This window comes from Vanacampus margaritifer, chromosome 8, assembly GCF_051991255.1.
Source record: "Vanacampus margaritifer isolate UIUO_Vmar chromosome 8, RoL_Vmar_1.0, whole genome shotgun sequence".
NCBI lineage: Eukaryota > Metazoa > Chordata > Actinopteri > Syngnathiformes > Syngnathidae > Vanacampus > Vanacampus margaritifer.
This window is the reverse complement of record NC_135439.1, coordinates 22,187,550-22,200,149: the sequence shown is the minus strand read 5'-3', so window position 1 is coordinate 22,200,149 and position 12,600 is coordinate 22,187,550. Positions and strand designations below refer to the sequence as shown.

Genomic DNA, 12,600 nt, shown 5'->3' with positions numbered 1-12,600 from the left:
ATTATTCATGTATTAAGAGTTAGCTTTAATTCTGCTTTGATAATAATCGTTCTTGTGTTATACATTTTGATACACAGTGTCATTGAGGTATTAGTCTGGCAATATGTTACAGAGTATTTTATTTTAATCCACGGGTATGTCAACTTTTAAGTACAACTGTAGATGTGCAACATCTAAACGTCACTTAATCACACGGAAATGCTATCCAAAATTCACATGCACATCTCTACCCATGTCCACTTAAAACTCGGAAAATGTCAAAATAATTGCCACAGTAGTTTGGATTTTGTGAGCATTAAGCATTTTCTCACCATACAATTGCGCTCATAAGGGTAGAGTCTTTTTCGTTGTTGTTGTTTTTGTGTTTTTGGTGTGTATTTTGTATTTTATATATATATTTGTGCATCCCCAATGCACAGTTTAAGTATATTAATATTGTCCTTTAACCACATACACCCACTACGTAAAAAATTAAATAAATAAACAAACATACTAGGCTGACAATATCAATCAAATGTGCTTGCCATAGGCAGAATATCCCATACTGCTCGTCTTGGATGTAGACTGCCCTGGTTGGATTGTGAAAATATTGTACGTCAAAATGCGTGTTTGGAAGATTTTTATATTTGTGTGTGTAGATTTTCTTAACTGGCTTGCTTTTGTAATTTCATTTTAGCATCACTGAACAGATATTACTTGTGTGGTGTAGGTCGAGTGTAAGAAAGCACAGCCAAAGGAGGTGATGACGCCAACAAGTTCAGCCAGAGGTCGATCCAGAGTGATGCCCTATGGGATGGACGCGTTCATGCTGGGCATCGGCATGCTTGGTAAAACTAACTTGAATTACCTTGGAGGTGTTTTGCACTTGCACCCTAATGTGGATAAGCAGTATATAAAATGTATGTATGTATGTTTTTTTCTTTCACTTGTCCTATTATGAAACACATTTGTTTTAACTATACAGCTATCTAATAATAATAATAATGAAAAACAATCCTCTTTCCTCTTTGTTTTTTTGTTTTTCATATTAACCTACAAAACAAAACAAAACAATGCACCTAGAGGTCACCCACTGGAAAAGAGCATGATGGACTAAAAAGGAAATGGTTAGCAGTTGTTTGCTTCCCTCTAGTGGACAGTTAGAGTTGTGGTTGGACCAGCAGTATTGACTTATAAATGTTCGCAAAATGGAATAGCACATGACATATTGTCCTCATATCATTACTTAATGTTTTTTGTTTTTGTTTGTTTTTTTGCCGACAGGCTACCCAAGTTTCCAGACTACCACCTACACCAGCCGTAGTTACTCTGGAATTACGCCTGGTTACGCCTACCAGTTCCCAGGTGAGTGTGTGTACACCCTTTTTCACTTTGCACAAGCGAGTCACCTAGAAGAAAAGCCAAAGGATGCAGGTTGTGGCATGTAGTTGATTCAGCTGTAAAGAGTACTGAGGTCATGAAATGTGTTGGAAGGCCGTGTAAGCATGCACGCTCGCACAGACACACACACACACACACACACACACACACACACACACACACACACACACACACACACACACACATGCTCCAGTTTAATATAAACGAGCCTCTGGTGGAGTGTGTAGTCGCTTACGGTCACTTCTAACACCATTCAACATAATCTTTTATAAATGTCCTGAAAATGGACTGTCTTCAGTTTCTCTTGGCTCAGCTCAAATCTTTTGTTCTGTTTATTTTATCGACTTATGTAACAATATGTCCTTTGGCTGAATGGCGCCTCCTCTTCCTCTGTTCCCACCTTCCTGCCTTGTCCCACAATAGATGTTTTCACGTAAAATGTTATGCTCTGTGCTCTCGTCCTGATGTCCGTGTCCCGCTGTGGTTCTGTAGTGCGGCTTGTGGATGGTGACTGTATTTACAGAGCGCTCTCTCTTGACCTTCTCTGTTTCTAGAATTCCATTTAGAGAGGACCCCCCTCCTGACAGCTTCCCACCCCCCTGAGCTGACAGGTCAGTAGGTACCGAGTATATTTAACAGCTAAAAGTCAAATCCTAATGTTTAACTCACTGCTGACTATGGTCCCATATTGTACATCTTTTACATTTGATGAGTGTATGAGGGAAAGGTCTTGACATAAAAAAGGACTAAAATGTAAAATCCTACAGGTTTTGAACTATTTCACACTTTTTTACTAACTTGATGTGATATTGGCTTTAACAAGCGTCCCGTCCTAAGCATCTATTCTCCCTATTTCCAATAAGGATGATCAGATAGATTTGTACAGCATGTTAATTCTGTGGAAATTGCTTCCCGTGACCAACAGAATGTACAAATAACTCTGGCTCAGCTTTTAGAGTAGACCAGTGTTTCTCCACAATGTGTCCGTGGACCCCAAATGTGCAAAGGTTCAGTGAAAAAATAAATAAAAATACTATGGCATTGATACAAATTAGGGATGTTCAATACCACTTTTTCCAGACCGATACGAGTACGAGTACGCAACTCTTGAGTCGTCAACAAACCATAACAATACCAAGTACTTATACCATTAATACTTTTGATACATAAAATTTCCCTCTAAAAACAATGACAGATAATTAAAAAGTAAGACCTTTATTTCACAATAAAGCATTTTTCTTTCAAATAACATGAAATTTTCTATTCTTCCAATTTCTAGTTCCTTATCGTAAAACGGCCACAAGAGTATTGGCCACCATCGCGAGTACAAATACCTTGGAATAAGGCCGGGTATCAGCTCGATACCTCGTATCGGTACTCACCCGTCACTAATAGAAATAGAATTATTTTATTGAACTATGACTGAGATCTTTACCTAAACTACAGAATGTTCCAGGACTTTTTTCTCTCTAATTTTGTCTGTTTCACATCTGTAATTTGTTTCTTATTTTATTAAGTGTTCTCGTTCCTATTTGCATTGTTAAAGTTACTTAAAATGATCTGCATTCTTTAGATATTATCAATCAATAAATCTTTATTTGTAACACTTTTCATATATCAAAAAAGTGCATAAACAAACATTCAAAACAAAGCAAAACAGATGATCTAAGGCTCAGCATAGGGCAACCTAGCAACGAAAACGCTATCTCAGGGAGCCCTTTGTGCCAGGAGAGGGCCATAAGCTGCGGCTGCAGATCCAACTCCAGCTTCTGCCGCAGAGGGCTCCCTCTAAAGAAACACCGGAAAAGTAAAATTACCAGGCTATGATCATTTTTAAGAATATGAGACCAAGCTAAAACTATAAAAAGAACATAGTAGAAGAATACAAAGAAGAGAGTAATAATAAAATAAAATGCTTAATGTTCAAAACATTAATAATAAAAGACCCAGACATTTAAAAACAGGAAACATAAGATTTAGTTTAACATAAAAATAAAAGCTAAGATAAATAAAATAAGTACATAAAATACATCTTGGGTAAAAGCTACATTTAAAAAATGTGTCTTCAGCTTGTTTGTAACTCATTCACTGCCAGCCCAGTAAAAATCGATCTTTCGACGTCTATAGCCGTCAATTGCAACAAACGAGTTAAAAACATCAACATTCTCTGCAGCCCTGAGGTTCTCCGGCAGGCTATTCCACAGTCGGGGGCCTTAAACTGTAACGATGCCTCCCCGTATGTGTGTCCTGACTCTTGTAATAATTAAAAGGCCAGTGCCTGAGGATCTCAGGGCTTGCGAGGGTTCATATTATATCAAATTATGAGGCCCCCAAACGTTTCAGTGGGTTTATATTTAATTGCACCCCTAAACCCCAGATTGGGTGGGGAGTATAGGGTCCTCAGGGTTTAAAATATGCAGGGAGTCAAGGACATCGATATCTATAGTAGCACTAGAGGGCTAAAGGCAGATCTTCTATTCGGCAGCGTCACTGGCCGGCCATTTTAGGACAGGGGACTGCTCACTGTCGTTGGTGCCAAGATGGGTGATAAACCCACGGAAATACTCATAACTCATTGAATTCTTGCCGGATCTAAAAAACGGATCACAAACATTATGATTTAGAGAGAAAAAAAACTCAGCAGTAGTTGTTTGTGTCATCTCTTGTGTCATATCCAACAACAAAAATGAAAACCGGTTGAGAATTTGGAAGAGTTGAGCAATATACAGTTATTTCAAAGTCAGTGCTCCATTGACTGTAATGTTATGAGTGATCGTGCAGCTCTGTCCAAAGATGGCCGCCCCATGAACACATACTTCTCATTTGCTCACAGCATGCCCGAGCCATCTAGTGTTCTTATAGATGTCTATGGTCCAGGCCCCCCCAAATGTTGAGAACAAGTAGTTGTAACTGTCGTCATACTGCCCCCTAGTGAGCGTGACTAGTACTTGCACCTTTCACTCAGAAACCACATACTCTTCAACATTGTTGCGTTGTAAGAAACCAATGCTTGATTTGGTTTCGGTTTTATTTAAATCTGATGATGGATTAATATTTGAGCCACCGTTTAAGCTTCCTGTGTGTTGTTTTTCGTCACCTTTAGCTATTCCCTTGACTGCATATGGACCAATGGCAGCGGCGGCAGCAGCAGTCGTTAGAGGTGTGTACGTGGCAGGGAATTTAAGTCTATTAACTAGTATGGGTTAAGGCAGGGGTAGGAAACCCTGGTCCTCGAGAGCCGCTGTCCCGCCTATTTTCCATGTCTCCCTCCCCCAACACAGCTGACTCATATTATCAGCTCATCAGCAAGCTCTGTAGAAGCCTGATAACGATCCTGTTCATCAAGTCAGCTGTGTTGGTCGAGGGAGACATGGAAGACAGGCAGGACAGTGGCTCTTGACGACCCGGGTTCCCTACTCCTGGTTTAAGGCCTTGCTTTGTAAGAAACACTTGTAGATGAGTGCAGTAGACCCTAATGTTCAAGCTTGACCTATCTCCTCTGCTGCCCAGGCGCCACCCCTTCTCGCACAGCTGGATTTCTGAGTACCAGCAGCCCTGGACCAATGGCTGACTTGTACGCTGCAGCAACTCAGGACTCAGGAGTAAGCGGCTACATCAGCGCGGCTAGCCCCGCCCCCAGCACAGGGTTCGGCCATGGTCTAGGGGTACGTCACAACTTCTCCTTGAAGACACTGGATATAAAAGTCTACACAAATCAAATGCCAGGTTTATTGTGATGTGGAATAATAAACAAGAAAGATAAATGAGTTCAAAAAGGTTTTTCAACAGCAGTGTGACCTGCAAACTGTACAACTCAAATGAAAAAAAACTTTCAAGGGGAAGAATTAAAAAAATTAACAATAAAAAAAAAGAATAATAACCTGGTTGCAAATATATACCACCTCAAACTAATATTTTGTTGCAGCACTTTTGGCTTAGATTACAGCACTGTGCATTTTTGAGAAAGAGTCTTTCAGTGGCACAGCTTGATGTGGCAATATTTGCTCACTGTTCTTTTAAAAAAAAACACTCGCATTTTTCATTTTTGTATACAGTGCACATGCGCTCGGGCATAAAGACGGGTGTGTTTTGATTTTCATGCAGGTTGTTACTCACGGACACACAATTAGGGGTGCAAGGTGGTCTCAATGTGCCCACTTCATAGTGACTAGTGACATTCACAATTGGGGATCTTCTTGCAATTCCTTATAAAAATGTACTTTGCGTACATCAATCTCCTGCATGAACTCCAGCGAGTTTGTTTATGCTTCTGTTATGTAGACTGTGCCTCCCCTGTGCTGAATTTGAGGGGAATGAGAGGAATGTCCTCCATTGGCCAGTAAGCAAGTCAGCTGTGTTCACTCCCACAATGGCGCAAACGCACGTTTCACAAAAGAACGGATACTCCACCATTGCGCATAGTTAGACTGAGGTTGTAAGTCACAATGGTGGGAGAAAAAAATGCTTAATATTATTATGCTAGCATTTGAACAGGGGTGTGTAGACTTTTTATATCCACTTTACATGCCTGAATGCTGGTGTTTATTTGTGACGCTAACAGGTATGCATTCAATCTGTTTATTTATTTTTCTTCAGGGTCCTCTGATTGCTACTGCGTTCACTAATGGCTACCACTGAGATGACTCAGGTCATAGATGATTGGGGGGGCTTCTCTTCTGCTGATGAGCCAATCAAATGCTGAGTGTCCTTTGGCGGCACAACCTGATTGGCTGGCTGCAGCTCCGCCTGGCTGTCCTGTGGCTAAACCCACCGACTGAATATCTTTTGAAAAACCTGAACTCTGTTTTTGCTGTACTAATCTCACATGAACATAATATCCCAGTGTGTCCTCATCTGGATCTTCATTTGACCCCACCAATATTCTTTTAAAACTGAAAAAAAAACAAAAAACAAAACAAAAAAAGCTCTGGTGAAACCTTTGTCATTTTTGACAAAGCCACAGAGGACTATTTTTTCTCATTTTTACTGTACCTCACTGTTATGTTGCATCATTAAATCCTTGAGAGCTGTTTCCGATAAAGAGAGCTGTTTCCGATAAAACACACCGGGCACGAAGCGTTTTCCTCAAAAATCCTTTTTAACATACAAAGAACAAAACAACGACAAGTCATTTTTCTAAGCATCATGGAAATATGGGGGGGAAAAATGTATATTTTGATAGTCTTGAAAAACAAACCTTTGTAATATTGTTATTAATATTGACATACTATGATAATCTGTGAGGTATTTTATTCTGTTATTGGTTTTAAAGCAATGTTTTTATGCCTTCCTGTAAGATATTGTACATAGACTTTTGGGATGAAGGGGAAGGGCGGGTGAAGGACTACTGAACCAGCTGGCATGTTATTGGTTGGTTTGGAGAGGGTCAACTTCTCCTTCACTGGAAGTCATCTATATGAAATGATATGTGGTCATCTCACTACTTGTGTAGGAGGCTCTTGTGTACGTTATTGGCCATTTCTCTCCAGCATTGACGCAGTGTGGCACTGTCGATGATGAGACAAATATGTCTGGCATTTTTGTTCTTTTTCAAAGTCATCATATTTTTAATGCTTTTTTGGAAGCAGCAGCTATGTCTTTTTTTTTCTCCCCCCCCCTTTTTTTTTTTCGTTTTTTAATAGTGGTGAAACTGATTTCTTGCATCTGCATGAAAACTACTCAATGGGCAAATGTTGATGGGGTAATTTTAAACCGGAAAAATCAGGGCTTTGTTGGGTTGTGGGCGGTTGACTTGATGGATTTTTTTTTTTTTAAGCCATTCACTTTTTTATTTTGTTTTATTTCTTTCCCTTTTGATGTTTTTACACGGTGAAGCACCGTGAAAATAAATGAAGGACATTCTCTGAGAAACAAATGTAAAAAAACCATCACAATAATGTTCTGTTCTCTTATCACTATTGAAGGTTCATGTGAATGCGTCTTAAGTGTGTGTGAGCGAGTCCACATCAAAGTATGATATGGAATGACTTTTGGCAACCAATGGTTGCCCGTATTTGGTACTGATATGATCTCCCTGTTCCATTTTGTTTCACTGCTTCCCTCCCATCTCTTATTTTGTATTCACGGCTTTGTGCTCCTCCACATAATTGTTGATTATATACAGTTGCTGCTCCATGTAATCTTGGGTGGAGGGGGATTTGGGCAGGGAACATGAAATGTAACAGGGTCTGGTCCCAGTCGGCTCTGATAAAGGGTCTCGATGGAGGCAAACGCTGGCTGGAAAGCAAAGTCAAACGCTGGAACAAATTCAACATGTGCAAAAAAAACAAGTGACCTGTTTATTCAGCCTTGTTTCATGTTGAGCATAGCAAGACACTCGAAGCCACTTCCTCATACAGCCAGTCATTCCTGTCAGACCATCTGGGACATGACATAAAACTACTGCTGGACACCTACACTGTAACTTTTTAACTTACAATAAAGCAATAAGTTATTTTGTACCTTACAAATGAAGATAATGCTATTATTGTTAAAGGCGGACAGTACGTGGATAATCTTGCGGCATTAAGACTTTATTTTCAGATTTTTAAAAAAGTATATATTTTTTTCAGTGTTGAGACCTTGCTCCCCTTGTATATTCATGATCTTTCTTGTGTTGATGTCAGGAAAAGGGCCAGTGCTTTGAGTTGAGCTTGTAGCGCCTTACACAAGGTCATCAAGTTTCGGGATGGCCCTGCTAAGCTTTACAGAAATTCTTTTCTTACCCACCCCAACTTGAGATAATTTCAATTTTGAAATCTGAATAAATTATTCTAAAGTATATGTCAGTGTGGTTTCTTCCTTTTTTGGTTTTCACCATGAAACTTAAATGGTGTGTTCAGGGATCTTCTCGTCTGTCAGTTTTTGAAAAATGCGCATGCGCCATGCGGAAGACCAGCCTACCAGCTCTCATGCTCGTCCGGGGTAAACGCCTACATTTTAAAAATGGGGACTGATATTTACTAGTGGAGTGCGATACTGCTAATTTTGGTATCGCTCTGATACCAAGTAAAGACAGGGCCAGTATCGCCAATACCAATATCAATACTTTAAAAAAAATGCTGGGATATATAGGTGAGTACTAACAAATAACATGCCGATTCCATTAATTCTGACACTAATATAGAACTTTGTATGCAGCATTTTGTGTCTTGCTCATGCACGAATATCACTGATGTCTGGCATGTTCACTGCATGCCGAGCTAAGATATCCTATAAGCCCTTGAATGCTCTGAACCAATGGCAGGACAGCTTTTTCATGTTGAGAAAAAAAACAAACAGCTATTGGTATGGCATCAGCATCGGCTGATACTGCAAAGTTGGGTATAGGGGGTCAAAAAACGGTATCGGAACAACATATATATATATATATATATATATATATACATAAAACAACATACAAAAAAATTCTTTTTCAAGTACAATACAGTATGTGTTCAGGCAATCTACTACAAAGATGAGAGCTAAGTCACACAGAAGGGGAGGAGGTAGAGCAACAGCAAGTCTGCTTGTGCCTGCTGTGACATGCCTGTTATCTGTTTGACCAAACCGCAGCAGTGCATAAAAGAGCCAAACTGAAACTAAACTACTAGATCGATACTAAAGTGCCAGTATCGATCCGATATCGATACTGACTTGTGATCGATAATATCGATATTTCGATCAATGTGCCCACCACTAATATTTACTTGAAAAAGCTTAGTAAAGGTTGATGCACTTAGAAATTCTTAGTACATTTTACAAGGAGGAAAACGTTACCAGATTTTTTCAAGTAAAGATGTTGGGAACGTTCAAGCTCATCGTCATCTTCATCAGTCTCATAGATGGATGTCCTCTTGCGACTCTCAGCCATTTTCAAAGAATGCGGTGAGATCTGTGGAGCTACAATGATGAATGGTTGAAAAGTGCTCATACGCAGCTAGGAATGAGCACGCACAATGTCGTTACGGCAGATTGACGGGATTGAGAACCAATGGTTAAGATGATCCACCCGGAAGTCGCAGCGACAAAAGATCCTTGAATACACCTTTAAACAGTGGCATGAAAATTGCCATAAGATCGTTATCGTCATTTTATGATATTAAGAGCATCACATCTGGTAAAAAGGACAGGTTGTTTTCAATGCTTGCTGTTCCAACACCCTCTGGTGGTTAGTGTATCAGTACAGTTTAATTTAATTTAGACATATTTTGGCCAGGTTGTCTCTGTGTGCCCTGCGATTGGCTGGCAACCAGTTCAGGGTGTACCCCGCCTACTGCCCAAAGTCAGCTGGGATAGGCTCCAGCACGCCTGTAACTTTCGTGAGGCTAAGCGATTCAGAAAATGCATGGATGGATGGATGTTTTGGCCACCTACGTTTAATAAGACCCACACTAATCACCACTCGATTTACAATCGTGTCATATTGTGACGTTTGAATATCATTACATTTCTAGAAAAGACCAATAGGTGACTATTTCCCTGTGCTGCTGGTGCTCTGTGTGAAGTATTGGTGTAGTAAACAGTTGGATCTCTATTGGATGGAGGCCAAGAGGGTTAGTGATCCTCACCCTTCTCTCCTCGCCCTTCCTTTGCACCCCCTCTTCTCAAGTTTTATGTTACAAGACGGCTAGAATCGTCAACACAAGACTTAGATCTGCAGCGTCAACCTTTTCGTGTCAGGATCGCTGGACTTTAAATTTGGTAAATGTCCTCCCTGAGGTGAGGTTTTTCCTCCTGTGACCTATTCTTTGACTTCTGGCAAAATGGCTCTGGAAGTGCTAAACGAGGAGGTGAAAAGTTCACTGAGTGAGAGTAACTTTTGTGATAACAGTTCAACAGAGGAAAAGGAACCACCGCTTAAAAGTTACCTTATTTTAACTATCTTTACTTGTTTTTGTCCTGCATATCCTGTCAACGTTGTTGCTCTGGTCTTCTCTATCATGGTATGTATGGGTGTAGACTTTGTAATTAACTTTCTGATTCTATTAATCTTGTGAAAGTGAGATTTAAAACTATAGCATGATATTGGTTTCAGAGCAGTTTATGTCTTTCTTTCTTTATTCATTTATTTATTTATTTTGTTTTCGAATAACCCCAAAATGCCTGATTTTCATTTGTTTGTGTTTTCTTCTTCTTCAATACTATCAACAATTGTGTCCACATGTATTTACCCTAATATTGCATTTTGTACTAACTTTGGAGGTCCCAGTTCATTGTATTAGAGTAATTAATTATTTTCAACATAGACCAGTGTTCTTAACTTGGGTTCGATCAAACCCTCAGGGGTTCCGCGGAGGTTAAGTTACACACCCGATAATGTGTGATGATATATACTAGTGTTGTTCCGATACCGACATCGGGAGAGGCCCCGATACTGCATTAAAACAGAGGCATCGGCATCGGTAAGTACTAACAAGTAACAAGCCGATATTACTTTTTCCCGACAGTAATATGGGACTTTGGATTCAGAGCATCTTGTGCCTTGTTCGTGCACGACATTCACTGATAATAATAATAATAGGAAATAACAAATTGTATTGTTTTTTTTAGAGAGAGACAAATTGTATTTGTAATGCACTTTACATTTCCAATGAAATCTCAAAGTGCTACGTGTCAAGTCAATTAAAGAAAGTGCAGGTTTGTAATCAATATCACCCACCGTCAGCAAAATAGAAAAACATATACAATTTTAGAAGGCTTTCTGAAATAAATATGTCTTTAGATTTTTTTTAAAGGCATCCACACTGATGTGTGACTGATGTTCACTGCATGCCGAGCCAACATATCCTATTGGCCCTTGAATGCTCTGAACCAATGGCAGGGCAGCTTTTTCATGTTGAGAAAAAACAAACAAACTAGGTATCGGTATGATATTGGTATTGGCCAAGACTGTAAAACATCAGAATCTGTATCGGGGGTCAAAAAACTATATTGGAACAATATTAATATATACACACCTCTTGGCCGCCAATGGCTGCAGGTGATCACGCTAGATTGCTTGGCCTATCTGAAATTTTGTGTACTCACCAGTTGACTTTTACCTGGTACGATGGTATGTCAGATGATTCCTGTATTATCCTAATCCCGTCATACTAACTACTATGTTGAGCAAAACAGCAAAGTGGTCAGACGAATATGTGCAATATGAATTCACATGTATAACGGAACGAACGGTGTTCCACAGGGTTCAATTCTGGGGCTTCTGCTGCTTATATTATATCTGCTGCAGCTGGCTTCCATCTTAAGAAAACAGCGGTGGTTCTTTTAAAGTGTTCTATAAATAAAGAGTTCTAACTGCATGATTTGCATTGCCAAATTGAGTTTATATATAATGCAGAAATGTTATCATAAAGTTTTTGTATTTGGTCCTTAGTCTAGGCACAGCTATTACAACGGTGACTATGATGGCTCAAGGCGTCTGGGCAAGAATGCTCTCTATGTCGCTATTGCTTCCATCATCATCGGCCTACTCATCATCACTATCATCTGTACTGTGCATTTCACAACCGTAAGATTTTTATTTAGCTGACACGCACTGCATGCAAATATATTGTTTGACAATAAGGCAACGTGTTTCTTTGTGTTTGTGTTCCAGATGAATCATTTGGTCTGAGGTAATTCGGGAGGGAGACTTTTGGAGCACTTGAACAGGACAAACAAAACTGCTGAATGTAGGACGACCTCTACAATGGTTTAAAAGAACTGGAGGGATTACATTCATACATCTCATCCTGTTGATTTCCACATTCGCCATATAGACAAATGAAGAGTTTAAGGTTTGAATTAATTATCTGATGAGAAACATTGAAATACTTGGAAGCTTGCAAGATAATCCACAAATCTGTTTCATTCTTTTTGCTGTTTACAGTGGCCAAATACTGTCAAGACTTTGCCTGCCCTAGAGTGTACACTATCCAAAGGTTTATCATGTCTGTCAAAGGTCTTTTATTGACTATACAGTAGATTATATTTTTAAAATGTATATGCACTATATCTTGCACTATAAAATAGAGAGAGAGCACTTTTATATTTTATGTTTTGAAATGACGAGAGAAAAATAAATTGAGATGATACAAACTCGATTATTTCCGTGCATTTTTTTTTTGTAAATAGCTCAGGATTTGCTACACAATTTATTTATTTTTTTTATAAATTTGCATTTATGTTGGTTCTGTTAACATCAGAAGCATTTTTTACTTGTTAACAATCCCTTGTGAAAGAAAACTGATTCCAGTCGTG

The 12,600-nt window shown here is 39.3% G+C and overlaps 2 protein-coding genes across 5 annotated transcripts in view; both read left to right on the top strand.

The window, feature by feature from the left end:
* LOC144056077 (RNA-binding protein Musashi homolog 1-like) overlaps positions 1-8,161 on the top strand; it is a 29,779-nt gene extending 21,618 nt beyond the window's left edge. For 3 of the 4 annotated variants that reach the window (XM_077572479.1, XM_077572477.1, XM_077572480.1), the window contains 6 exons: positions 710-827; positions 1,264-1,344; positions 1,935-1,991; positions 4,484-4,540; positions 4,891-5,045; positions 5,977-8,161. In XM_077572479.1, the coding sequence (XP_077428605.1) occupies positions 710-827; positions 1,264-1,344; positions 1,935-1,991; positions 4,484-4,540; positions 4,891-5,045; positions 5,977-6,018 (510 nt within the window). In that variant the 3' untranslated portion in view covers positions 6,019-8,161. The remainder of the gene's footprint in view (positions 1-709; positions 828-1,263; positions 1,345-1,934; positions 1,992-4,483; positions 4,541-4,890; positions 5,046-5,976) is intronic. The other variant, XM_077572478.1, reaches the window with a different exon arrangement.
* A 1,963-nt stretch (positions 8,162-10,124) lies between these two features.
* Positions 10,125-12,100, top strand: LOC144056080 (transmembrane protein 233). Its single transcript, XM_077572484.1, has 3 exons — positions 10,125-10,304; positions 11,735-11,869; positions 11,957-12,100. The coding sequence occupies exons 1-3, from the start codon at positions 10,125-10,127 to the stop codon at positions 11,972-11,974; spliced, it is 333 nt and encodes a 110-aa protein (XP_077428610.1). The 3' UTR covers positions 11,975-12,100.
* Positions 12,101-12,600: the final 500 nt, after the last annotated feature.

What these genes read in the sequence shown, in the direction of transcription:
- LOC144056080 (XM_077572484.1), top strand. Translation starts at nt 10,125, where the DNA reads ATGGCTCTGGAAGTGCTAAACGAGGAGGTGAAAAGTTCACTGAGTGAG. An exon ending in CTCTGGTCTTCTCTATCATG is followed by an intron (nt 10,305 to 11,734) that starts GTATGTATGGGT and finishes TTTGGTCCTTAG; the next exon opens with TCTAGGCACAGCTATTACAA.